This window comes from Palaemon carinicauda, chromosome 1, assembly GCF_036898095.1.
Source record: "Palaemon carinicauda isolate YSFRI2023 chromosome 1, ASM3689809v2, whole genome shotgun sequence".
In the NCBI taxonomy this organism is placed as follows: Eukaryota; Metazoa; Arthropoda; class Malacostraca; order Decapoda; family Palaemonidae; genus Palaemon; species Palaemon carinicauda.
In genome coordinates, this window is record NC_090725.1 from 273900692 (window position 1) to 273926747 (window position 26056).

At 42.4% G+C, this 26056-nt stretch overlaps 1 protein-coding gene across 1 annotated transcript in view; it reads right to left on the reverse strand.

Annotated features, from left to right (window-relative positions):
- LOC137656503 (nardilysin-like) overlaps positions 1 to 26056 on the reverse strand; it is a 113851-nt gene that overhangs the window by 84103 nt on the left and 3692 nt on the right. The window contains exons 2-9 of the mRNA XM_068390679.1: positions 19012 to 19097; positions 18565 to 18743; positions 17832 to 17972; positions 17271 to 17439; positions 7727 to 7986; positions 7155 to 7387; positions 1996 to 2116; positions 558 to 776 (exon numbers count right to left, since the gene is read on the reverse strand). Of these exons, the coding sequence (XP_068246780.1) occupies positions 558 to 776; positions 1996 to 2116; positions 7155 to 7387; positions 7727 to 7986; positions 17271 to 17439; positions 17832 to 17972; positions 18565 to 18743; positions 19012 to 19097 (1408 nt within the window). The remainder of the gene's footprint in view (positions 1 to 557; positions 777 to 1995; positions 2117 to 7154; positions 7388 to 7726; positions 7987 to 17270; positions 17440 to 17831; positions 17973 to 18564; positions 18744 to 19011; positions 19098 to 26056) is intronic.

A 26056-nucleotide genomic window follows, 5' to 3' on the forward strand; every position in this document is an offset into this window, starting at 1 on the left:
TAAAATTTGCACGCCGCCATCCTGTATATTCGCCACAATCCTCCTGCGCTCCCATTGGTTTTCTCCCTACTCAGATCCTGATCTCCTATTGGTCAGCCTCTACTGTGTTGTATCCCATCATGCATCTATGCATTGGCGTTCCTCTTCCATTTCATTTCGGCACCGGTATTGTATGCATTAACTTTTTGTTTGTGGTTTGGCTTTTGTGACTACAGTATTGTACTGTATCGAAACAAAAATCAGTACAGTACCTTATTAGTAAAGTGCACGAAACAATAAATCCTAATCATTGTTGGTGATTTTTGTCCCAGAATCTCCTGTTTTCACTTGCGTCTTAGTACATAACAGGTGGGGAGTAGTATAGCATTTCCATGGGGAGGGCACAGGCAAGATATAATATTCTCATAATTTTTATTGAGGTTGTCAGCTTGGCACAAGCAGTTAACAGCCTTTTCTATCCATAGATAAAATGCAAGAAAATTATTAATAATGATAATAAATCCAGTACATAATAACAAAACTTTCTCATGATGAGATCTTCACCAGACACAACATACCTCAGAATTAAAATCATGTAAAAGACAGTCCCCTGCCAAGTAATCTTCAGGAGGGTAGAGCTGCATATTTTCTGAAATATTCTCAACATTTTCCACAGCTGTTTCCTCCTCAGCATACTCAAAGTTTATTTTCTCTGTCTGCTTAATCTCATTGAAAATTCTCTCCACAGGACCTTCTTCGCAGATCATTGATAAGTACTGAAAAACAACCTCTATCACCTGAAAGAAATGGGAATAACGTAGTAAGAAATGATAACTTGAGATTAATGAAAATTCTTTAATATATTCCATGAAAATGTAACATCTCTTAAGAGAGTAATTAAATCGTTATACATAAAATCTGGGAAATCATTTAAAAAACAAATGAAACACTTTAATATTTATCAAATTTAGTTTGAGAGTGGTAACATAACAGAACAACCATCATACACAATCCATGTTAAATAACAGGTAATTTTTTTTTTTTCTTATTTCCAGTTCATGGCAAATAAGCCAAATTATGATTCAAAGATAGAAAATGAGTGTTTTCTCTTTAATATACTAAAGTGTTATGCAATTTTTATGTAAAAGCTAGCAAGTAGTATTATACTAAATCATTGAACATGATAGATTTTTTAAATGATTTAAAACACCACTAAAATACTCTGATTCATTAAATAACAGTCCTAAATTTGCTAATTAGTAAAGAAAAATAAAAGCCTGGGCCAAAGTAAAGAGTGACTTTCTCGATTAAATGGCTGGATTTATGGAACTTTAGATAGTCAAACTTGGGGCAAATGCTTATCTAATTTGTTGGACTAAGTCTTGTAACATAGTTCATGTAACTTATCTATCTAATATTGCTATCTATCATAACATATTTGATCTTTTTATTTCTCCTTTAACAGCATTTTATTCTTTACTTCATTTCTTTTTGGCACTGGGCTACATTCCCTAAGAGGCCTTGGGCTCGTAGATTTCCACTTTTCCTTCCACGATTGCAGTTTGAATAGTAATAATAATAATGATAGATTCCCAATTTCATTCACTTTAGACAAACATTGGGAGTTTGAGCACAACTGTTTTGTTATTTGTAATCTAATAACATATGTATCTATACATGCTAAGTTTTAAAATAAACTACTACTAAATATCCTTTCATTACTCTGGTTACCTGACTTGAAGTTTGGAGCAGTGTTTTTAGCTCTTTAACTATACAGTCAGACCTTAACTTTCGTAGGGGTTAGATTACACCCACAACCACCAGCGAATGTTGAAAATCCACGAATAATTGCCTCTCTCAAAGACAATACCCTAACAAAAAAGAACAATTACCAGTAAATAAATTTCCTTTAATGAACATTTTAAAATCTGGGTAAACTACCTAATAACAGTAACATTCATTTCAACAAAATTTAATTTATGTCGTACTCAACATAATTATCTTCTTCATACTCACTTTGTCTACATTCTTGAATCCTTCATCAGTTAGCTCAACAGATATACTCATTAAAGCAAAAGTGCTGTTGTGTTCAAAGCCAGATTCATCATTACCTGAATACAATCCAACAGCCCAGACCCTGAAAAGGACAGTGAAAAATAATACATTGTCTAACTAAACAACTTTATAATGGAATTTAAAAAACAAAACAACCTTGTACTTTCCCTCAATATCAGGGTCTGCTAAATCAGATACACCAATTTTTTATTTTAAAAAACAATGGAAAAGCAACAAACAATAATTAGCTTGCAAATGCACCAAAAGATTCCAGGGTCTCCTGTAGTTTAGTGGATTGCTTAACTATACTAAAAAAAATATTCAGTTTGTTTCACCAAAACCTGTTATTTATAATATATCTCCAACTGGAATTAAGAAAGGATTGATTAAACTCAGAATCAGTCACTGAATGGAGAGTTTGCTTTTTCATTGACACCTTGTCACTTTACTTCTTTATTCTATTTGTTTGAATTTCTTTTCCCTTTTCTTTCACATTTGGTATACTGTACTATAATTTCTTTATCATTAATATTACAAGCTAAGCTATAACCCTAATAGGAAAGGCAAGATGCTATAAGCTCAAGGGCTCCAACATGGAAAAATAGCCCAGTGAGGAAAGGAAACAAGGAAATAAAAACCTTCAAGAGAAGTAATAAACAATTAAAATAAAATATACTAAGAACAGTAACACTATTCAATTAAATCTTTCATATATAAACTATAAAAACTTCAAAAAAACAGGAGAAAAATAAGATAGAACAGTGCGACCGAGTGTACCCTGAAGCAAGAGAACTCTAATCCAAGATGGTTGAAGGCCATAGTAGAGGCTATGGCACTACCCAAGACTAGAAAACAATGGTTTGATTTAAGAGCAGCAGTTTATCATAGCTAAAAAGTCTCTCTTACCTTTACCAAGAGGAAAGTAGCCACTGAGCAATTAAAATAACCTTCTTTTCATATTTTCATATGGCTACTGTATTTCATTTATTTATACTTTCTTTGTTGAAATCTTCATAGAAAAGTATAAAATAAGTTAGGCTCTCTATTTACAGTCTATGCTTCCTCCTTGTTCATTCATTCTTAAGCAATCTGTTCTTGTCATATACATTATTACAGAATCCAGCACATTTTTGTAAAAAGTTTCCCTTCCTTGTTGCTCTTCCACTTTGAATTAGTAGACTGGAACTTATTGCATCCAATATGAAGGGCTCTAGGGATTGAAATAAGCAACTGTACCCATGACCCTAAAAAAATCAGACACATATACAAAGTTTAATCCATCAAGTTGTGATATGAAGAGGAATGTAAATGTGCATCACTGATAAAATTCTAAAGATAAGAAACCGTTACTTGTAATGTAAGGTATGACAGGAAATTCTCACCTTGACTAATACTATAAAGATATGTGATAATAAAAATCAACAAATTACGAAATCCACCTGTCCTACTATAGCTACTTATAGTCCTTAGGATGAAAAAAAAACTTCTAAATGTAGACTGGTACCTCAAAGTACCTACTAACAAAGCTGATTGCCATTCTTGTTACTATCTAAAAGATGAAGTGGCAAGAGTTCTGATCTTGGGAATATCAAGTTAACCTGTAGGAGACAAGATTTGTCACTAACAAACCATGTACAGTCAAACCACCTCATTTGCTGTCATTATGTTTTGACTATAACCCCCTTCAGTTGCATACCCCACATCATTTTTATGAAAGTACAATTAATAGGAACATTACATTTCTCCTTCAACCACTTCCCTAACAGATGAAGATATTCCACAATTGTCTCTCACCCACCCTTGGAAGCATTCATGAAAAGAGAGATGTCCAGAATCCTTACTTCCAAGGACACTCTCAGGTGTAAACGATGAGAATTATCCCACCATATCAATGGTTGAAATTGGTTCTGCATCAACATAATACAAACTGTCTAGATCAAATGCCCGTTCCAATGCTGATTGAGATGAAAGTCAAAATTCCTCATCTTTAGGCAACCCATCAAAACAAGCTGGCGGACTTCATTTGCTTAAACTTCTCCAAGAATAGGATAGATTGAATCCTCTCTTTCAATGGAAAAGTCCAGAAGGGAACTGTTATTAATATCACTCCCAAATATAGAATCCTTTGGTTTGGGATCTGAAGAGACTTCTCCAAATTGACTCCCAACCTTTTCAGTAACCTGAGTAATCACATTTGATGAACCCTTTCTTTCCATGTCTAATCACATAAGAAACTTGATCCCGAAAAATTTCAAGCCATTTCAAGATGGGAGCCATCATCCTGGGGCATACATGAGGAACATTCCTGAGATAAAAACACGCACTTGAAAACTGTAGAAATTTCCTTTTTTACTGCTCCCAGGACTGAGGGAGTTTCCATTGAAAATTTTAGTGAGACCTGTAAACCAGTTTAGAATCAAAATACTGTACCTAGAACTGGCCTTCCACAATCCTTTGCTGCCTGTTGTAAAAACCTGGAGAAATATCTAAGACCTCTTATCATATTCTTCTTTAGAAATATTGCAGTCTTTTGTTTTAAATATAGGCTTTTGCTGAACTTTTTAGATCGTTTGGAAAAAGTAATGGTTCCTTGAGTGAGGGAGGTTTGGGAGGAGGAGGAATTCGATAACCCTCTTTGACCTTGGAGACGGCCCCCAGCTCTGGTTGGAAGCTTTCTCAAACCTGATAGGTGGAAAAGCTAAAGATTGTCATACCATTCTTCTATGCGATCAACACATCTTGTTGACACCAAAATCCTGAAGTTCTATCATTGTTTCGAAAGGATTTCTTTGGATATTACCATGACAAATCTTGAGAAGGGCTACAACAGGGAAAAATAGCCTAGTGAGGAAAGGAAATAAATAAAATACATGAGAAGTAATGAATAAATAATATAAAATATCCTAAGATCAATAACATTAAAATAGATCATATATAAACTATGAAGAGAGACTTAAGGCAGTCTGTTCAACAAATATATTTGCTGCAAGTTTGAACTTCTGAAAATCTACGATTTAACTGCCTGATTAGGAAGATCATTCCACAATTTGGTCACAGATGGAATAAAACTTCTAGAATACTATGTCGTATTTCGCCTCTTGATGGAAAAGGCATGACTGTTAGAATTACTGTACCTGCACACCTAGTACTACGTACAGGTTGGTACAGTTTGGTTAGATCTGAATGCAAAGGATGGTCAGAATTATGGAAAATCTTGTCAAACATACATAAAGAACTAACTGAATGATGGTGTCAGTGAATAATATCTAAATCAGTGATAAGAAATTTGAAAGACCGTCAGTTTTTGTCCAACAAATTAAAATAAGATTCAGCAGCTGAAGACCAGACAAGAGAACAATTCTTAAAACAAGGCAGAATGAAAGAATTAAAACACTTCTTCAGAAAAGATTGATCACCAAAAATCTTAAAAGACTCTTAATAAACCAATTTTTGTGCAATTGAAAAAGTAACATTGAATGTGTATCTAAAAGTATATTTTCAATCGAGAATCACACTTAAAATTTCGAGAGTTGTACATTTACATAAACATTATCAATTCAAAAATCTGGATGTTGAGGAGCCAATGTTGAATTTTGTTCACATTAACAATGGGTTCAAAAAATTAACTAAATCTTGAGAGATAACCAGATTAAGCAAATTATTTTTTCATAACTTACATAATGCTTTTGTGGAAAAAAATTCTTAACATTAAAAGAGAAGTCTAATTAGTATATTTTCTCTCTACTTGATATAAAATTGAATCACTCTGTCGATAAAAACATTGGAAACCTTCAAAATATGTTGTCTTAAAGGCTGCACCATTTGATGACAGAAGAATAAACATCAACAAATTTTAACTTATTAACTTATTTGCCTACGCTTAAGAAGATTCCTTAATGATTGAAAAGGATATATCTCATTTGAGATAAGTTCTTTGTACATATTCTCATTGTTGTCAAAGCCTGGTGAATCCTCCAAATAGACAACTTCAGCTTTTACCTTCTGATTACTTCTCACGATAACCTTTAGGGACTTGGTCCTTTATTTATTTCCCCTCATTGTTTCCAATACAGAATCTATTATAGCATCTTGTTATGCATGCTACAAGTAATCGTGAAAGAAAAAAAAGATTATGGGGTCTTCAGAAAGGAAAGTTGACATCTACCTCAGTGATGGTTGCCAACATCTTCTGCCAGCCACTCCAATATCTCTAGAAATGAGGTACCATTGGTGACAGAAGAACTTGAGAGACATCTGTCAAGTATTCTAAGTGCATAACCTTCAGGTTCTAGGCAGGTATTCAATCAAATATCTCAGAGCTACAAGTATTTCCTTCCCTGAACATGAAAGCATTAACTTGAAAGTGAAGAACCATCCTTAAACAAAGGAGCACATACTAGGAGAACCACCAATGCACATTCTCTAAGCATTGTCTATCAGCAATATGGTAGTTTTTCCTAGGACCTACTCCTGTTAGTTGTCTAATACAAGTAGTTCTTTCAGACAATGTTTTGTATAATTTCTTGCCACAGCTTAGAAATAAAAAGGTGCATGGAAGGCAAGGCATAAAATATCTTCCACCGTTCTCTCTGGAGTGATGCAATGCACATACAACTGTTCTAAAACTACTAGTATGGTCCTTCATTAGCCATTTGGAACCTAAATCTGTGATCTTGAAGTGTAAATCCTGCAACAGGGCAGTGAGAACCTTCAAACTAATGAGGTTGAAAATATTAATTGGATAATTTACTTATCACAAATGCTGAGGTGAATATGGAAGGTGGTTAATATGGGAAAAAAAAAAAAAAAAAAAAAAAATTAGTGATTACTTGAAGGCAACCCTTGCAGAATACTAATAGTTCTGGGTACCTCAATGAGTAAGTAGCAGCTTACTATATACAGTAATTTTTCCTTTGTTAAACAAAATATTGATGTGTCTCGGATTTTTTCTTGTCTGGCTATGAGTAATGAGATTGTGGTGAAACAAATATTAACATGAAAAATTTTATACACTGTAGGTGCTCCACTTCTTTTGTTCCAAGAGAAAGAAACTAAAAGCTAGGTAAATATGTGGTACCAAATAAAATGAGCTACAAAGTTTCCAACATCATCACACTTACTTCTTCTTTAGGTATGAGAGAATTGAACCTCGTCCTTCATGGCCGATTAAGTGGGAGATGTAATGTAAAGGTTTTGTGTGATAATACTTCTGAAGTGAAGGCAGAGCCCAGTTTATTTCCAGGGAGTGGTAGTCCTTCATTGGAACCACACGATAAAGACGATGAAGTTTCTCCGTTGGGAAGGGAAATCCATGCTGAATATAAGTTGGTCTTGGTATTCCACTGTCTGGGACCTAGGAATAAAAACTAACTTGTCATTAGAGGATACATAGTTTAAAATGTAATAATTTGAATACAGATATAAATACGGAGTGCCTTTAAAGCTGACAGAGTATGCAGAAATATGTTATCAAGCACTGAAAGCATTAAGCAAACTGCCAAAGGCATCATGATATTTAAAGGTAAAATGGATAGCGGTATATCAAATTGAGAGCACTTATGCACTTTGATACCATATAGCAAATATACCAGTTCCATCAAAAACGCAATAATAGACATTATCTTTCATTTAAAAATTATGCATAAAAATGTTAATATCTCTAAAACAAACATGCCATGTTACAAAACATTACCTTGGAAAATATCTTGCAGACAAATTCTTGTAACACATCCAAAGAATGACGAGACTGTAAGGCTAAAGTCATGTTTCGAGCACTGTAAAAGCGCAGACGTAAATCATGAAGTTTCTTGTGTAATTCCTCATCTGGTATCTCGACATTGAGAGTTGTTTCATTACCCCAAGTGAATTTTCCCATTGGATGGTTCTCAGCAGCAAAACCGGCAAAAAGCTGTTGGACTCGACAAGCATCTTCGGGTAAAGCCATCTGAAATTCTTAAGAAAAATGGAGTTTTTATGATAAAACAAAATTTTATGAATACTTACCTGGCAGTTATATATATATAGCTGAGTCTCCGACTGCGGCAGAATTTAATCGAAAATCGCGGCAACCGCCTTGTGGTGGTTGTGTGGTTAGATGGTTAACAACCCTTACAGGGTGGTACATGGAATCATTCCCATTTTCTGTTCCTCAGATTATCTTTGCCCGACCTGTCTCCTGAGGGGAGGTGGGTGGGCTTTAAAATATATATATAACTGCCAGGTAAGTATTCATAAAACTTTGTTTTATCATAAAAACTCCATTTTTATGAATAGAACTTACCTGGCAGTTTTATATATATATAGCTGATTCACACATTTGGAGGAGGGAAACAGACAGAAAAACATAGTTGGGGAAACAACAAAAGAGTTGTAGGAGAACAAACACCTTGTTTCCTTACCTGCTAAGGTAGCTGACTTCAACAAAGGTAACTGCCTCTAGAGTCGCTTTCCCTTAGGAGTGTTCAGCCAGGAGTAGAACTGCTACGCTGCAAACAACTCAATCGAGTCTGTCAAAGGGGTAGGACCAACAACTTGACTAGACTTCAGAAAACTACCTTCCCATATAAAAAACCTGCAACCTTACTAAAGCTAACCATCTAACCTTGCAGAAATAGATATAAACTATCTATCTGGACTGAGGGAACCGTACCACAGGACGAGGACCTCAGACAACCATAAAAAACACAAACCCATATACAAGTACATAAACTAAGGTTGAGTGGGGGTAGTAACTCCTTTGACTAATACAGAAGCCGCAGCTACGTATGGGCCCAAGGTATAACACTTGTCATAGTCCACTCTTACCTCTCTGAGGTAATGAGAAGCGAAGACAGAGTTGCTCCTCCAAAACGTTGCGTCCATGATCTTCCGGTATGCCAGCGAAGCAGCAATGGCCCTTACTTCGTGAGTCCGTACTTTTAACAGGGCGAAGTTTTCTTCCTCACAAAAGAGGTGGGCTTCCCTAATAGTTTCCCTCAAGAAAAAGGACAAAGCGTTCTTTGACAGGGGTTTTTGAGGATCCTTTACTGAACACCATAAGGAGTTGGAAGCACCCCTCACGCTCTTAGTGTGGGCCAAATAAGCCTTGAGAGCCCTAACCGGGCAGAGGACGCTTTCCTGTTCCTGACCTACTAGATTCGTGAGGTTAGGGACTTCAAAAGTCCTAGGCCAGGGTTTCGAAGGGTTCTCATTCTTGGCGAGAAAGTCGAACCTCAAGGAACAAACCGCTCCATTTAGGGTGAAGCCTACACGCTTCTCGAATGCCTGGACCTCGCTGATCCTCCTGGCAGTCGCTAGAGACAAAAGGAAGAGGGTTTTCTTAGTCAAATCTCGCAGAGAAGCTTGCGAGATAGGCTCAAACTTCCTGGAGCACAAAAACTTAAGCACCACATCCAGGTTCCAAGAAGGGGGTCTTAAGTGCACCTGCTTCGTTGTCTCAAAAGACCTAATGCGGTCCTGCAAGTCCTTATTCTGAGATAACTCTAAGCCTCTATGCCTAAAGACGGTTGAGAGCATGCTCCTGTATCCTTAATGGTAGATACAGCCAGCTTAGCATCCTGCCTGAGGTACAAAAGAAAGTCTGCAATCTGGCTTAGAGAGGTAGAGGACGAGGAAACCTTGCGCCTCCTGCACCAAGCTCTAAAGGTCTCCCACTTTGAATGGTAGACTCTTTGTGAAGAGATCCTCCTTGCCCTGGCAATGGCTTTTGCCGCTTGTGCCGAAAAGCCTCGAGATCTAACGAGCTTCTCGACAGTCTGAAGGCAGTCAGATTGAGAGCGAGGGGGTTTTGGTGAAACCTCTCGAAGTGGGGTTGTCTGAGAAGATCTGGACTTGCCGGGAGTCTTCTTGGAAAGTCCATCAGTAACCCTACCACTTCGGTGAACCATTCCCTCGCAGGCCAGAATGGAGCCACTAGGATCATTCGTCCCGAATCGAGGAGAGCGAACTTCCTGACAACCAGATTGATGATCTTGAACGGGGGAAAGGCATACATGTCCAGCCCCGTCCAATCCATCAAGAAGGCGTCCACTGCAACAGCTTCCTCGTCCGGGACTAGGGAGCAGTAGTTGGGGATCCTCTTGTTTAGACCGGAGGCGAAAAGGTCTATTACTGGTCTGCCCCACAACTTCCAGAGGCTCCGACAGACATGCGGGTTGAGAGTCCACTCTCTAGGAAGGACCTGTCCCCTCCTGCTGAGCATGTCTGCCCTGATGTTTCTCTGCCCTTGAACAAACCTTGTCAACAGCTGGGTCTCGTTCTCGTTCGCCCAGAGGAGAAGCTCTCTCGCAGTTGAGAACAGGGAGAGGGAGTGAGTTCCCCCTTGCTTCCTTATGTACGCGAGAGCTGTGGTGTTGTCGGAATTGATCTCCACAGTCTTTCCCGACACCGAGGTTTTGAAGGCCTTGAGCCCTAACAAAATGGCCATCAATTCCTTCCTGTTGATATGCCAACTGACCTGACTCCCTTCCCAAATACCTGAGACCTCTTTGTTCCCTAGTGTTGCTCCCCAGCCTGACTCGGACGCGTCTGAGAATAACACTAGGTCGGGGTTCTTCTTGAACAAGGAGATCCCTTTTCCCAACAGAGCTGGGTCCAGCCACCACATTAAAAGATCCTTGATCTCTGTCGGAATGGGAAAAGAAAAAGTGTCCTCCTGGATCTTTCTGTTCCAAACCTTTGCGAGGAAGTGTTGCAGAGGCCTTAGGTGCAGTCTCCCCAAAGGGACAAACTGCTCCAGGGAGGATAGAGTTCCCAGCAGACTCATCCACTCCTTCGCTGAGCATTCCTGCTTCCTCAAAAAGTCTTTGACTTTGTCCAGGCACCTGGTCTGCCTCTCCTGGGAGGGAGAAGCCTGAAAAAGAACTGAATTCAGAACTATCCCCAAATAGAGAATACAGTAGTCTGATTCGGCTCGGTCTGAGATTTCCCCCAGTTGACGATGAGTCCCAGGTCCTGAGTGATCGTATAAGTTTTCATTAGGTCCTCCAGACATTTCTCTTTCGACTGTGACCGGATCAGCCAGTCGTCTAGATAGAAGGAGACCCTTATCCCCTCCTGGTGTAACCAGCTTGCCACATTCGCCATTAGTCTGGTGAAAACTTGGGGAGCTGTGCTGAGACCGAAGCAAAGTGCCCTGAACTGGAAGCACTTGTCCTGGAACACAAACCTCAGATATCTCCTCGAAGACGGATGAATGGGGACGTAAAAATAAGTGTCCTGCAGGTCGAGAGAAACCTGGACGAACTGCAGCCAGCACTGACTGAGTCGACTCCATGGAGAACTTTGTTTTCTCCACGAAGGCGTTCAGAGAGCTGACATCTAGGACTGGTCTCCATCCACCCGAGTTCTTGGGAACCAGAAACAGGCGATTGTAAAAGCCTGGGGAGGCGAGGTCTTGAACTGGCTTTATTGCTCCCTTGACCAACATCTGGTCGACTAGCTCCAGAAGAGCCTCTCGTTTCCCCGCGTCGGTGTACTGAGCCACTAAGGCCAGGGGAGAGTCTGAGAGAGGTGGTTTCTTTAAAAAGGGGATCTTGTAACCTTCCTTGACGACTGAGAGGGACCAGGTGTCCGCCCCTCTCCTTTTCCAAGACTGCCAAAAATGAGACAGTCTTGCCCCTACTGGTGTCTGGAGGACTTCCATCTCATTTTTTGGACCGGGGCCTAAACGCACCCCTGCTGGTCCTTGGCCCTGACTCTTGTCTTCTCCCCCTAAAATCCGCTCTCGAGGAGATCCTGCCCCGAAAGGGCTGTTGAAACTTCTTCTCCTCCTCCTTCAGAGGAGCCGGAGCAACAGGTAAGGTCTTTCTAGCCGACCGAGACAAAAGGTCCTGAGTAGCCTTCTGAGCCAGAGAAAGGGAGATATCTCTGACCAGAGCTTCAGGAAAAAGATGACGTGAAAAAGGGGCGTAAAGTAGCTCCGACTTCTGGGCAACAGTCACAGATCTAGAGGTGAAGGAGCACAAAAGGGCCCTCTTCTTTAAGACCCCTGCTGAGAAAAGGGAAGCCAATTCATTAGCTCCATCCCTTAGAGCTTTGTCCATGCAGGACATGATACTCGTCAGGTCCTTCGTGTCCTCCAGGAGTTCAGACTTCCTGGCCAGAGTCCCGAGAGACCAGTCCAGGAAGCTGAAAACCTCGAAAACCCTGAAAATTCCCTTGACGAGGTGATCAAGCTCCGACATGGACCACATCACCTTGACAGAGTTTAAAGCATGCCTTCTTGCCGAGTCCACAAGGGCCGAGAAGTCACCTTGGGAGGAGGAAGGCACTCCTAACCCCAAAGGTTCCCCTGTCTCATACCACATACCGGCTTTGGAAGCGAGCCGAGACGGTGGAAAAGAAAAGGTGGTCTTGACAGCTTGTCTCCGTTCCTTCATCTAATCATCCACTTTAGCGAGAGCTTTCCTGGCCGAAATTGAAAGTTTCATTTTGATGAAGGCCAAAGACTTAGTAGCTTTCTTCCTGGTAAATTGAAACTGAGGAGAACGAGGGGCCGAAGGTTGAAATTCCTCCCCATAAAGTTCCAAAAGAGAGCGAGAAAGAACCTTGTAATCGCTAGAAGAGTCGGCAGGTTTTTCTTCCTCTTCCGAAATATCTTCGAGGTCCTGCTCAAGGATAACATCCCGAAGAGTTGGGCTGCCAGCAGTCTGGCAGCGAGAGCTGTTTGAATCCTGGCGCCGAGCGCCGCTAACATCCAGTCGGCGAGAAGCGGTATCGTCACGATGACGAGAAGCGGTATCGTCACGATGACGAGAAGCGGTATCGTCACGATGACGAGAGGCAGTATCGTCACGATGACGAGAAACGGAAGCGTCCTGAAGATGCAGGCTGCCGTCGCCTTGAAAATGCAGACTGCATTCATCCTGTTTCCTAAGAAACGAGGCAGTAACGTCCAGGCGTTTCGAAAGGGAAACGGAATCGTCATGGCGCCGAGAACGAGAGGCAGTATCGTCCTGGCGCCGGGAGAGGGGGGAAGGAAATTCCTGGCAGCGTGCCGATGAAGAGGGTGTACGTTGTCGTACGACCGACGAAGTGCGCAGAGGTTTCTTGGGAGAGATACTAAAATCTCTCTTAGAAGAAGATCTCTTAACAGGCAAAGAGACGTCCTTACGTCTGACGGACTGAGAAGGGTGGCTGAAAGCTTTAACTAACGATGAAAGTTGTTCCTGCATAACAACCATGAAAGCTTTAGCAATCTCCGCTGGCTCTCGCGGTGCCGAAGACGGCAGTTGTCGTACGGCTTGACTGGGAGCGCTGGCAGAAGAAGCAGGGAGTCTAGCAGGATTAACTGGGCTAAGGACTCTCTGTTTCGCCCTTTTAACAGGAACATCGAAATCGTCTTCCGAAGGATCAGGGTCTCTGCTACTCGAACCGGGAGAGGGAGAGCGAGACTGCACGTCCCGGTTCCACCCTCTCTTCATTGGTCTTGATTCGTAACGCCAATTACGTCTGGGAGAACGATCAGGCGAAGACACAAACGTATCCGACACGCCTTTCCTACGGCGGTCAAGAGCAGCCTGGGAGATCGCAACAGGACTGTCTGAGGCGACGACTGACCGAGGATAAGCACCTCTCACCCCCTTTCGGCTTTCGACGTACCTTCTCCCTTGGTCCTGGGAGCTTGGTAGAGGTCTAGACCTAGGGGTATGACAGATTCGATCAGTCGCCACCTCCACTGCACTTTCACAAGCACTAATTTCACCTACACCCTTACCTTTAAAGGCCTCCAACTGTGCTTTAATGGCCTCCAATTCAGCAGCTAATTTAGCATACCCAGGGTCATCCGTACGCACAGGTCCTGTAGAAGGGGCAGGAGTCACTACATTTGGGGAAGGAATACCTTCCAAAGGGGTTACAAGCAAAGGGTCAATAGATAAATCTAAGCTAGGCTCACTAGCAGACTTTGACTTTGATTTAGCTCTTCTAACTCTATCAATCTCAAGTTTGCGCACATAGCGCTGCATAGCTAACCAATCATCATCACTTAAAACCTCGCATTCCTTGCACTTATTATCTGAAGCACATTCAAACCCCCTGCAACCCATACAGATAGTGTGAGGGTCAACCGAAAGTTTCGGCAACCTCACCTTGCAAATATCATTCGCACAAACACGATAATGAATTTTCTCACTCATGATAATAAAAGAAAAAAGACAAAAAACAAAAACAACACAATTGCCAAATCCCAACACAGTGAACTTCACCAAAAACGAAGTCCAAAAAGGCGATGAAGGGAAAGCGATCCGAAAAACTCTGAAAGGCGGACCAACGATGTTGTCGATCCGACCGGCAGAGATAATCTGAGGAACAGAAAATGGGAATGATTCCAAGTACCACCCTGTAAGGGTTGTTAACCATCTAACCACACAACCACCACAAGGCGGTTGCCGCGATTTTCGATTAAATTCTGCCGCAGTCGGAGACTCAGCTATATATATATAACTGCCAGGTAAGTTCTATTCATAAAAATTATTTTCTTTATTCAACTTTTACTCGACCACTAAAAAAAATGACAGATTTTTAGGATAATTATCATTTTTCCTTACTATATATAACCGAGTCCTTTACTATACTATAGGAGATGGATAACAACGAAGGCGGGAATACAGAGGTTAAATTTTAAATGGGGTGTTACAACTAGCAGGGTAGGAGCAGGCAATTAGCTCCCACCCCTGTATAGTTTGGAAAATTACAAATTATCTTAAAAATTTGTCATTTGCCTCAACACAAATACAAATCAGCATTTTTTACTATAAGAGACTCATCCTTAGGAAGAAGTCCACCTTTCAATTGACTGGATAACTAACCCAGGAGCCAAACAGATCATGTACTTCTAACATAATTGTGGTATACAGTCAAGAGATCTTTTGTCTTCTAGCTATAGAAATATCCATATGAGCAGGAGGGGAGGACACAACTTTTCTTCTAGAGGAGAACCTTACTCTTGGTGATCACTGCCTTGCATGTTGACTTCTCGATTTTCTACTTTCTGGATCATGTAAGTTTAACACGAGTTTAACAAGGACCTTATGCATGTATGAAAGTGAGTGCTCAAAGGAAATCACTCAAGCAAGTGAAATGTCACACTTAACCTCTGTCATTGACCTATGCTCATAGAATCCTTTTCTGAAGATTGCATAGTGATAAGTGAGTGTGCGAGAACAGGGGAGTTCAGCATTGTGTGTGACCTGACGAGAGTGCAGAACAGATGATAGTTCCTCGTTAGAAGAATGTTTGCTACCTAAAGGGCGGATGCGATCCATCAGATGAGTGCGAGCTATCAAGAGAGCGCATGAATATTCGATTCACCTCTACGATTAAACATGCACTAACCACAAAGTATGCACAAACAATAGCTATCTTGGGAACTGGTGAGATCTTATTGACAGTAGAGCACTTGCGAATAGTTAGTGCATGCTATGAAAGGAATGCACATACATAAAGTTGAGAGAGCACACCAACAGTAGAGCAGATGCAAACAATAGAAAGTTCAGGCTCGAATATGTTCGCTCAGGAGAGTGAGCACAAACCTTAGTGTGAGAGCAAACAAGAGAGTGAGCACAAACCTTAATATGAGAACAAACAAGAGTGAGTATAAACCTTAGTGTGAGAGCAAACAGGAGAGAACACTTGCAAACAGGTGAGTGCATGCTAGCAGAGGTGTGCACACTAACCCAGTGCGCACTAATGCTCATATGAGTTGGCAGTCGTTGGAGAGCATGCCAACAGGTAAGTAATCCTATCCAGATGATTGCCAACTAGTTGGCAGCCTGAGTGCATGCAGAGTTCAATATTAGATGAGTGTGTCTTCTGCGATGTGAAATCTTAGAAGATTCATCTTCAAAGGAGGTGAGTGTAATTTTCCTAGATGGAGGTTGACCCCCTAAGGAAACTCTGCAGATGCTCTATCCTCTTGGCATTTGAAAAGTAGGTAACAAGGGACTATCACATATTACTGGGTCAAAAGAATGAGGCTAGGTGGAGAGGGAGGCCTTAGGCACTTCTTCCCCTTACCAGATACAGTAATACTATCGGTGATTCCTAATTTGGTAACGATGGAGCCGCAGAAGGTGAAAATTGGCGATCAACTGCACCTTTCGAAGTCCTGGGTTGGACTGAGAGTGTCATATTAGTAGCTCCCTCTGTAGGGCAGCACACAAAGGTGGGGCCACAGAGGAGGACCTAGTCTTAGATGTAGAAAAGGCCTGCAGGAGCATTTCCGTCAACAAAATGCCCTCAAGCCCTAAAGAAGGTCAGTTTCCTTAGAAAATTTTCCTTAACAGCATTGCCATCCAAAAATTCCAGCTCACTGCAAATTGAAAGGGGAAGCATATAGGCACGCCTCACTCAGAGCTTTTTCTAAAGTTAAGTCTTGGCTATCGTCCTTTTTGTCACCTCACATGGGGGAGAAGGTTTTGAAGCTTTGGTACCAGAGAGACAAGAGAGAGGTGTAGCGGATTTCTTCAACTTCAAACAAGACCCCGAAGGAGAGGAATCTCGCTTTGCATTTTTCTTCCTTCTCTTGCCATACTCGTCACAGTCAATGCAAAGCCAGCTACCCTTTACATTCCACATATGGTATTAACTCTAGCAGTACCCTTGTAAGAAGGGCACAATGAATAGGACTCATGAAAGTAATCCACTTGCAACCTGATATACCTAAGCAGAACTGCATGCCTGTATCATGGTTTCTTCATTTTAAGTCGCACAGCAATTTGAATATAGAAAAAAAGTGTAAATATAGCCAAGTTTGTTGCACCAAGAGTACATCCATACTACTCGTCAGCTGACGTCTAAGTAGCTACTCAGTGACCTGGCACAGAGATGGAGATTCCCCGCCACCCCACTAACTACTGACGCATGGTTACTAGTAAGTTTGGACAGCTGAATTTCCAGCTTAGCTGAAATCATACTCTTATTGAAGGATGAAGGTTTGTATTCATGTAAGAACAGATAAGCATTACAGGCTGATTTCTTTCTGTCTTTGATTAAATGTTACTTTTTCCAGCCATTCAAGTATATTTCATCGCAACATTTAATGTTGGTGTAACAAAAAAAAATTTCAAATAAGCTATATGTAACAATACAGTAACTGGCAAAATCCTATTTTTCTATATGAAACAAAACCTTTTTTTAATTTATAAGAGAAGTTACTGTAAGTCTTCAAGCAGGAAACTAACTTACAACACAAATTTATCTTTGTTTCAGACAAATATAAATGTTCTGGTACTTACCACTATGAACTGCTTTCCTTTCTCTGGTCATTGCCTCTTTTTTCATAAGTGGGTTGATGAAAAATTGTGCAAATCTGTCTAACCCTCCATAAAAGTGATTCTCTTCAACCTCAAAATAAAATGTTGTGTGTTCCATATCAGTATGTGCATTGTCATGGCCTCCATGTTTCTGAAAATAATGATTCACATTTAAAAGAACTATGCACCATATAAATAAAGATGCTATACAGTGGTCTTCAAACCAACTACAAAATATTCAATACTGTATTATGGCAAAATTCCTAAAGCTCTGAAATCACAGTTATTCATTTTTGAATCATTAATTCCAAAAACAAAAATCAAACAAAATACCAACACAAATAACCATTTTTGATTTTACAAAGGTTATACGAACAGAAATGTCTAGCTACTTATGAAATATAAATAAAATCCAAGAATTCCAAGAAATTCATATTGTGTACATTAAAATGTGTCCGAAACTATCAGCAAAAGAATTCTCATACCACTTTCTAGACAGGAAATTTCCATGAAAATGATGAAAAGCTACTGGCCATCACTAACCTTTATGTAATAGTCAAAAGCATTTTCCTTTGGGTACTTTTCTGAGCCCATAAAAACCATATGTTCAAGAAAATGCATCAGTCCCTGAATTTCCATCGGATCCTCAAAGCTTCCAATACCTACAGTCAGAGATGCAGCAGCCTGTGAAAATAATAAAATACTATACCTATACCATATGATGGTGTTTCAGAAACAATATAACATTACAACTAAAGCTTAGTCCTAGTAATGCTTCTTCTTCTCCTTATCTGTAAAGAGAAATAAATCTACTGGAACAGATCAAAACCACATAAACTTGTCTAGCATCTTCCAAGGAATAAATTCTTTTCAGTTAATTTTGAAACACAAAGAAAAAGAGATGATAATAAACTACAATAATCACTCAGCTATCGTGGGTGTTACATTCCAAGCACCCCACGATAGCTGAAAAACTGCATAGTAGTTACAGAAATCTACAGTATTTTTTTTTCCTTTTTATAATTTTTCAGATTTTTTTATCTTCATCAATTTAGGCTTTATAAACCCTCCAAATATTCTTATAAGCCTATTGTACACTTGAAAACTTTATAAGCTAATACTAGACATTTGAACACCTTTTCAGCTAAAACTAGACAATACAACGTGCATTAAGTATAATAAAATAGTATTCATTGTATAAAAAAATTAAATTGTTCCTTCCACACACCATTTATCTTATTGCCTGGTATTAACCATTAGTACATTACAGACTTACTAAATACTTGGTTGTATTCCCAGCTTCTTTCATCAATCCTCCTCGTGACTCTTCCATTTCTTCATCCATATCATCTTCACTTTCATCATTCTCTTCTTCCTCATCATCTTCCTCCTCCTCTTCTTCTTCTCCTTCCTCTTCTGGCTCATCATCATCATCTTCATCCTCTTCTATACATCCTATAAAAACAATATAAATAGCAATAAATATTCCTAAAAGGTCAATTAAGCAGCTGCTTAAAAAAAAATATTACACAATTGCAACACTTTTTACAGTAAATTACATATTAATACATAATGATACTACAACAAAAACACCACAAACTGCAGCCAAAAAAAAAATGTGTGGTACTGAATTGAACAGCAAATTTATGCATCAGAAGAGCATAGTTCATCAACAACATGGCAGAGACCTGTAATAATGTAATGATGCACTGTATTTTCTTACCTCTTAAATTTTCTGGGGGAGGATCCCCTGCCCTACTACAATATGAAATCAGAAGCGCTGTTAAGCCATTTGGCAGGCGAATAACTCTGGAAAAGAAATAACAAATTAGGAATCAATTTGAATTTCTGCTAACATACAAACCTGTAGTCCTCTTTAGTAGGGTATCAATTTCGGCAAAACTGAAAACTAGTCGATAGTTTTTTTCAACTACTGAGCTCCCTCCTTTTGCTAGTGCAGAGAGGTCGATGACTGGTTTCCAGCCTCCAGATGCCTTTTGCACAAGAAAAATGCAACTGTAGAAGCCTGGGGACCCGTCCTTGATCTCTTGGAGAGCGTCCTTCTCAAACATGGTCCAGATTTTGGCCCGGAGGGCCTTGTCCATCGCGGATCCCGACACGTAGGACTTTGGTGTCGACGGTGGATGAGCCAGGAGAGAGGGACAGTTGATGAAAGGAACGATATATCCCCTTCTGAGGACGGAAACGGACCAGGGGTCCACTCTCAGTTCCATCCACCATTGCCATCTGCTGCTCAGGCATCCCCCCACTGGTGGACAGGTCGGGGGATTGCCCTCCCTATCGGAAGCGTCGCTGGGATTTCTTGCTGTTGCCTCTGAAGCCTTTGGATTCTCTTGGACGAAAGGTACCCTTAGGCTCCTGAGGTTGTGTCGGCTTTTTCTTAGGAGCAGTCTTTTTCTGGTCGTTCTTGGCGGTTGTAGTTCTCTGCGGTTGTTGCTGCTGCGGAGGAGGCTTACGGGAAACTACCGCACACTGAAGGAGAGAGTCGTGGCTCGCCTTCCTCAAGCGCTCAGCCACAGCCTCGATGTCGGCTCCGGCGAACAGTGTAGGGCCATCCATCAGAGGGTTGCGGAGTCTCCTAGTCTCCCTCTTCAGCAGCTGCTTCTGGAATCTGGAGGCCACCGCATCCCGGCGCCTCAAGATCCAGTTGGCCCATTGGTTGACAACATTCTCCGTCTAAAGTTCAAGGGTTCTGGCCCCTGAGAGAAGGAAGGAGAAGAGGGCCTCCTTTCTCTTCGTCGACAAGAAGTCCTCGTTCTTGACGAGGTAGCCAACTGTCCCCGACCAATAATCCAACCATGAGGCGGATTGCAAAGCACACTTTGCAACCTGCTCCATGTTATCAGCGTCAGCCGCAGAGAAATCAACTGAAAGGTTCACCAGCCTCTCGATGGTGTAACACGATGTGAGTGACACGATCTCTGGATTGAGCAGTAGAGGTGAGGGATCATCATCAATCACCTCAAGTACTTCCTGTGCCTGATGTACGGCATAGGAAGTAGCCTGGAGGAATCAGCCACTCTGAGTGAGTGCGTAGCGCCAGCTAGCTGGGCATACGCTCGCTTCTTCCCCGCCTTCAACCCCTTAGACCAGGGTAGGGATACTCTGGTTTTGGTGGGTTTATGGGCATCAGAGAACAGATCCAGAACTGTGTCTTGGTCCTCGCGCGGAACCTGGTCCGGTTCCCCGAGGTTGTTCACGCGGCGAATGCACGAAAGGACCTGAAGAAAAACTCTATCAGAGTCCTTTTGCTCCAGTGCAGATACCTTCAGGCTGAAGGCCGGCGATAAAGCCCCATCTGAGTGGTCAGATCCGTCGTCAAAGGGTACTTCCTCACTCGAGCTAGCACCCATAGCAGCTCGAGGAGAGTGGATTTCGTCAACTGGGGTCTTTGATGATCTGGGAGGCAGACCACTGTGGGATACACTGACAGCAGTGGTTGGACCCTTAGACTCATTCCTTTGAGGCTGACAGTCACCCATAGACTGCCAGTTCTTAGGAATGGTCTTAAGAGTCCTTCCTCTATTTGGGACCTGGAGCAACGGAATCGAGGAGAGAGGGTTTTCCTGAAGCTCTTGTGACCTAGGGTCCTGCTCCCTCAGTCACGCTGGCTGGAGTTGGAGCCTCCTTGGTGGATGATCCCGCAGGCTCTATGGACGACAAGTGGTAGGGCTCCGTGTACGAGATCTCTCTTGGAGATCCCGAACCCCTCTTTAGCATAGGGTGCAAAATATCTCCCATAGGAGGAGTTCTATTTCTCCCTTCCCTAATCTTGCCCTTGGGCACGATAGGAATCATGCCCAACCTCTCCCACATGGCGTCCTGCGTGGTCGGACCCTTACTCCTTAGGTAACAATCATATCTGGAGGGGTGTACCGTGGGAGGGGATCCGGTCTGCCTTGGAAGTGAAGAGCGTCGAGGATCTGAAGGGAAGGGAATCTTCGCCCTTGGAGTACAAAGGAATCACAGGGGTTCTGACTACTGAGGAAGGGGGTTATGCTGGAAGCCCTACCGTCTCCTTGATAGCCTTCAATAGGTCCTGAAACCAAGGGCTTTCCTTGGTAAAGGAAAACTTTGCAGTTACCCTGACGTCTAGGACCTGGTAATGAAGCCTCAAAGGGAACTGGTCTCGAAGGCTTTTCGGGCTTATCATATTCCCGTGGAAAACATTGATTTGAAGTTCTCAGTGTGACTGTAAGCCTGGAGACCTTTGGGTGATCTGCGCTGCGGTGTTGTTGGTGCATCTCACCTACTTACCATGTGCGCAGTGGCTGGGCCTTCAGTGGTTCCATAGCGCGATCGTGCTGGATGGAATGCGCTAGGTCTTATTGCCACTCCCTCTTACGTGAAGAGAGCTCGCTATCTGGCGCGCGCTCACCCTCAGGCAGGTGTGCACTCTCGCCAGAGCACAGTCGACCGGGAGCGTGCTGTCTTGCAGGCTCGCGCGGGTGCTGAACGTCCCTGCTATCCCCAAGTGTAGCAGTGCGAGGATACCCTGGCACTCATAAGACAGAGGGCGCGCTTCCTAGAAGCGCGCACGTTGTGGTTAGTGAGAAGCGATCCCTGAAGCTGTAGCGCTTATTGCATATGTCATGCTGGCAGCGCGAAGAGCGCTCACCGGGTGTGGAGAGCACGTAGCGCGTTCTGGTGATGGAGCGAGCGCTGAATGGTACTGAGCGGTGGTCAAGTGCATAGTGAAGAGCTCGGTTCGCTGCGCTCACTTTGTGCAAACGAGGAGTCTCGCTGCTCGGAGTGCGTGTGCGCGCCTCGCCCTGAGGGTGAGTATTGAGCAGGAGAAGTCATGCGTGCACCTTACTCTGCAACGTTAGGGAGCGCGTGAAGATGGTATAGCGCTCTCTGCATCCTGCCGGTGTGCTGGCGAGGAGTCAAGATGATGTGAAGAGTCCTGTGATCATTATCGGGCTCCAAAGGGCCACCGTTGGATAGACTCAATCCTGGTATAGATGAGTCCATAGGGTGCTGGTAAAACCCCCCATGGAGGGACCACTGGGGGGAGTCTCGCCTCCCCCGCAAGCAGGAAGGACGGTCAGCACATTTCGCTCCCGGGGGAGCATCGTCGCAAGGGTGAGACTGAAGATCGGCGACGATGGGTGTGAGTTTGTCTTTCCTCGGAAGGATCGATTCTCCCTCACCTGGAGCCAAACCTCTTGGCAAAGCCTTTCCCTTTTCCTCCGCAGAGACAAGCCCCTCCAGAGGATCAAGTCCAGGTTTAGCCGGAGGAACAAAGCCGAAGCTTGTTCCTGGGATTCGAGAGTCCCTGGACGGAATACCCCAGGGGGGTACTTGTCCTCACCTGCCTCTGTCCATCCTCCAAAGGAGAGCGGACGGAGGAACAGGCCGGAGACGAGGACTCTGCGCCTGAACATGCATGTATGCCCAAGCGGAGGACCTCCTGAAGACATTCCTTGGATGAGGGCTCACGGCCATGTACGTTGCAGCGAGACATCATCAACGGGTTTACTTGCGGAGGAGGTCAGCACTGCTTCGCTACGGGAAGCAACAGAGACCTCCGAACAGCAGGGTTGCCCAGGCATTAAAGGGTTGCCGATCTTACTCGAAGGGGCTCCAGGGGAACCCGAATGAGAAGAGCCAGAATGGGCGGATTAATTTGCAGGAGTAGATGTAGGTCTGGGTTTCTTTCCCTTCGCAGCAAACTCCGAGGGGGAAGAATAATTCTTCGATCTCTTCTTCCTGCGTTTACCAAATCGCACCCATTGGGAGGGCGACCACTCCCTACAATCATTACACAGAGACTTCTCCGTGCAGGAGTGACTCCTGCACAAAAGGCAGAGACCGTGAGGGTCCATCTCCTTGGTGGACATGAAAGGGCCGCAGCGGCGACCTTCCTTCCCAAGACAAGTTCACATATTGAACCTTCACGGACAGGCACTCCTGAAAAGAAAAAGTAAAGCCAAAGCGAAGAAAAAGCATAAATTCAAACCAGCCAGTTTTTAAAATATAGGAAGCATTTTTCCCCACTATTTTGCGGGAGAGAGAGACAGCACGTCTACAATCTACAGAGCCGAACTGAAAAGTGACGGCTGGTCGTCGGTATGCGGGGAACGGGGGAGTGGTCACCAACTCTCCCCCCCCCCCCCCCCATACCGCTAACTAGCGAAAAGAGGGAGCTCAGTAGTTGAAAAAGCTATCGGCTAGTTTTCAGCTTCGCCAAAATTGATACCCTACTATAGAGGACGTAATGGTTTGTATTCTGTGCCAGAACAAATGTATATTACTGTAAAGTACTTAACTCTCAAGTTTTATATATAATTCATTTGAAAAATGAAAAATTAGTTAATGCAATTTTACAATTCAGTAACTACTGTACATGGAATAAAGCTTTCGGAGGAATATATTTTACAAATACTTTACTGGACCTAAATACACACATCTTTTATGCCAACATATATATATATATAAAGCCCATTATAAATGTATTCACCAACAAACCAAACACATAAAAACTGTATTGAAGACTTAAATCACAGGAAACTATGCATGAAGTCAGGTAGATATATGCAAAATAGTAACAGTACTGTACCCATACAGACAAAATTTGCTTCTTACGAAATGCCCTTTAATCAGGTTTTTTCAAATAGCATCATTTTGATACACTTTACAGAACTAGAGTAATTTGAAACAATTCAACATAAACAACACCAAATAGAGTCCTTTAACACTAATCTCAACAATGCCAATGTATAGCTGATATAAGTTTTAGCTTATGATTATTCCAAAACATCCTTGATTAGGACAATGAGTTTTTTTAGACTCATAGGTCTAACACAAAGGATTTGTTATAAGGTAAATTAGATATTGGCTTCTCGACTGAACGGGAAGCAGCGAGCACAAACTTCGAGCATGAATTTGGATTTAAAAAAACAAGATGGCTGCTGTAGATAAGACGTACTCTTGCTTGGCAACCTTGGGTCCAACAAGCCTCAAGACAATAATAAAAATATGCTTTGCTCATCCTGTAGTAGTTGAAGAGAGAACCATCCTCTAGACTCATTTCTCAGCAAAGGTTATCAAAGATACCTTTGGCTTCTCTTCTCCTGAGCCACTCCCAAAAGCAAGCACAAACGTTTTTTGTTCTTCTTCAATTCATTCAACATTCCAAAACATATTACAGCATTATTCCAAAAATTTTTAGGTGCCATGATGATGACAGCTGATCGGTTTTGTTGACACTTTTTTCTAATGCTCCTCGAAGCAGATCATAGTGTGATGCTACAACACACTCACTCACTTGCATCGGCTGAAGGTTGGCAAAAACCTTGAGCAAGAAATGATTAGTGTGATTCCAGCATTATTATTATTATTACTGTATTATTATTATTATTATTTGCTAAGCTACAACCCTAGTTGGAAAAGCAAGATGCTATAACCCCAAGGACTCAAACAGGGAAAATACCCCAGTGAATAAAGGAAATATGACAAATTCGTAGATAATTTGTATTTTTCCTAACGATACAATCCTAGCTATTTACATGGGGTAATTACTTCGGCGCAGCCGATGACGAGCCATAAAGTTTTAACGAGGGTTTCCTACCCCACCGCTAGTTAGCGGGGTGGGGGGGGTGTAGCTGGCTACCCCTCCACCCTCACACACACCGGTAATTAGTTCACTTTACTTAGAGGCAGGACTTATCTTGGAGGACAGGGCTGGCGGGCACATAACTGTAAATAGCTAGGTTTGTATCGTTAGGAAAAATACAAATTATCTACGAATTTGTCATTTGTTCCTTAACTGAATACAAACCACGCTATTTACATGGGGTGACTAAACCCTTAGGAAGGGAGGTAAGTCCCCTGCCATACTGGCTTTGGCTTGCCCGGGGTCCCCGAACCTGAGTTCATAAGGCAACTCCAGGATCGGGAACCCTGCACCTCGCAGGCAGTCAAGGACTGCTGCGGCCTACATAAGCTGTGTGTGAAGGTGAGCAGTGACACGTCCTAGGAAGTTGACCTGGAGTCCTTAATAAGGAAATCTAGGCTAGGACTACCCAATACCACCTCGTCAGGGTATGGGGACATGACAGTATTAAAGGCTAATACTAGGAACACAAGGGAGCATGGCTTACCTGCAGAGGTTCGAGGTCAGCTGTGCAAAGAACCAGGATGCTGTTTTTCTCCAAGGGAGGAGAGGATGAAGAAAAGAAAAGGGCCAGACAGATCTTTTCATTCACACAGACTAAAACCGGATAACAATGCCCTCAACCCTCTGCTACTTGTCCAATTAGGAGCCTGAGGTTAGACCAGCTGTTGTGCAGCCACCACAGGGCCGATAGAAAACGTATCGAGCCTCCTGTGGGTCACATCTTGCAGGTAGTGGGCCGTGAAGGTAGTCTGACGCTTCCAGACCCCGGCTTGCAGGACCTGCGTCACGGAAAAGTTCTTCTTGAAGGCCAGAGACGCAGCCCTAGACCGAGATATTACTGCTAGAGAGTTATTGGGTCCTTTGACTGGCCAGCCAGTACTACATTAGACCCCTATATCTGGTTATAGCTCATTTCATCTTTGCCGACACACAAAATCGTCTGGCCTATTCTTTTCACATTCTCGTCTTTCCTCATACATTTGTCAACACTGAAATTACCAAACAATTCTTCTCCTCTCAGGGGGTTAAATACTGCACTGTAATTGTTCTGTGGCTACTTTCCTCTTGGTAAAGGTAGAAGAGACTTTAGCTATAGTAAGCAGCTCTTCCAGGAGAAGGACACTCC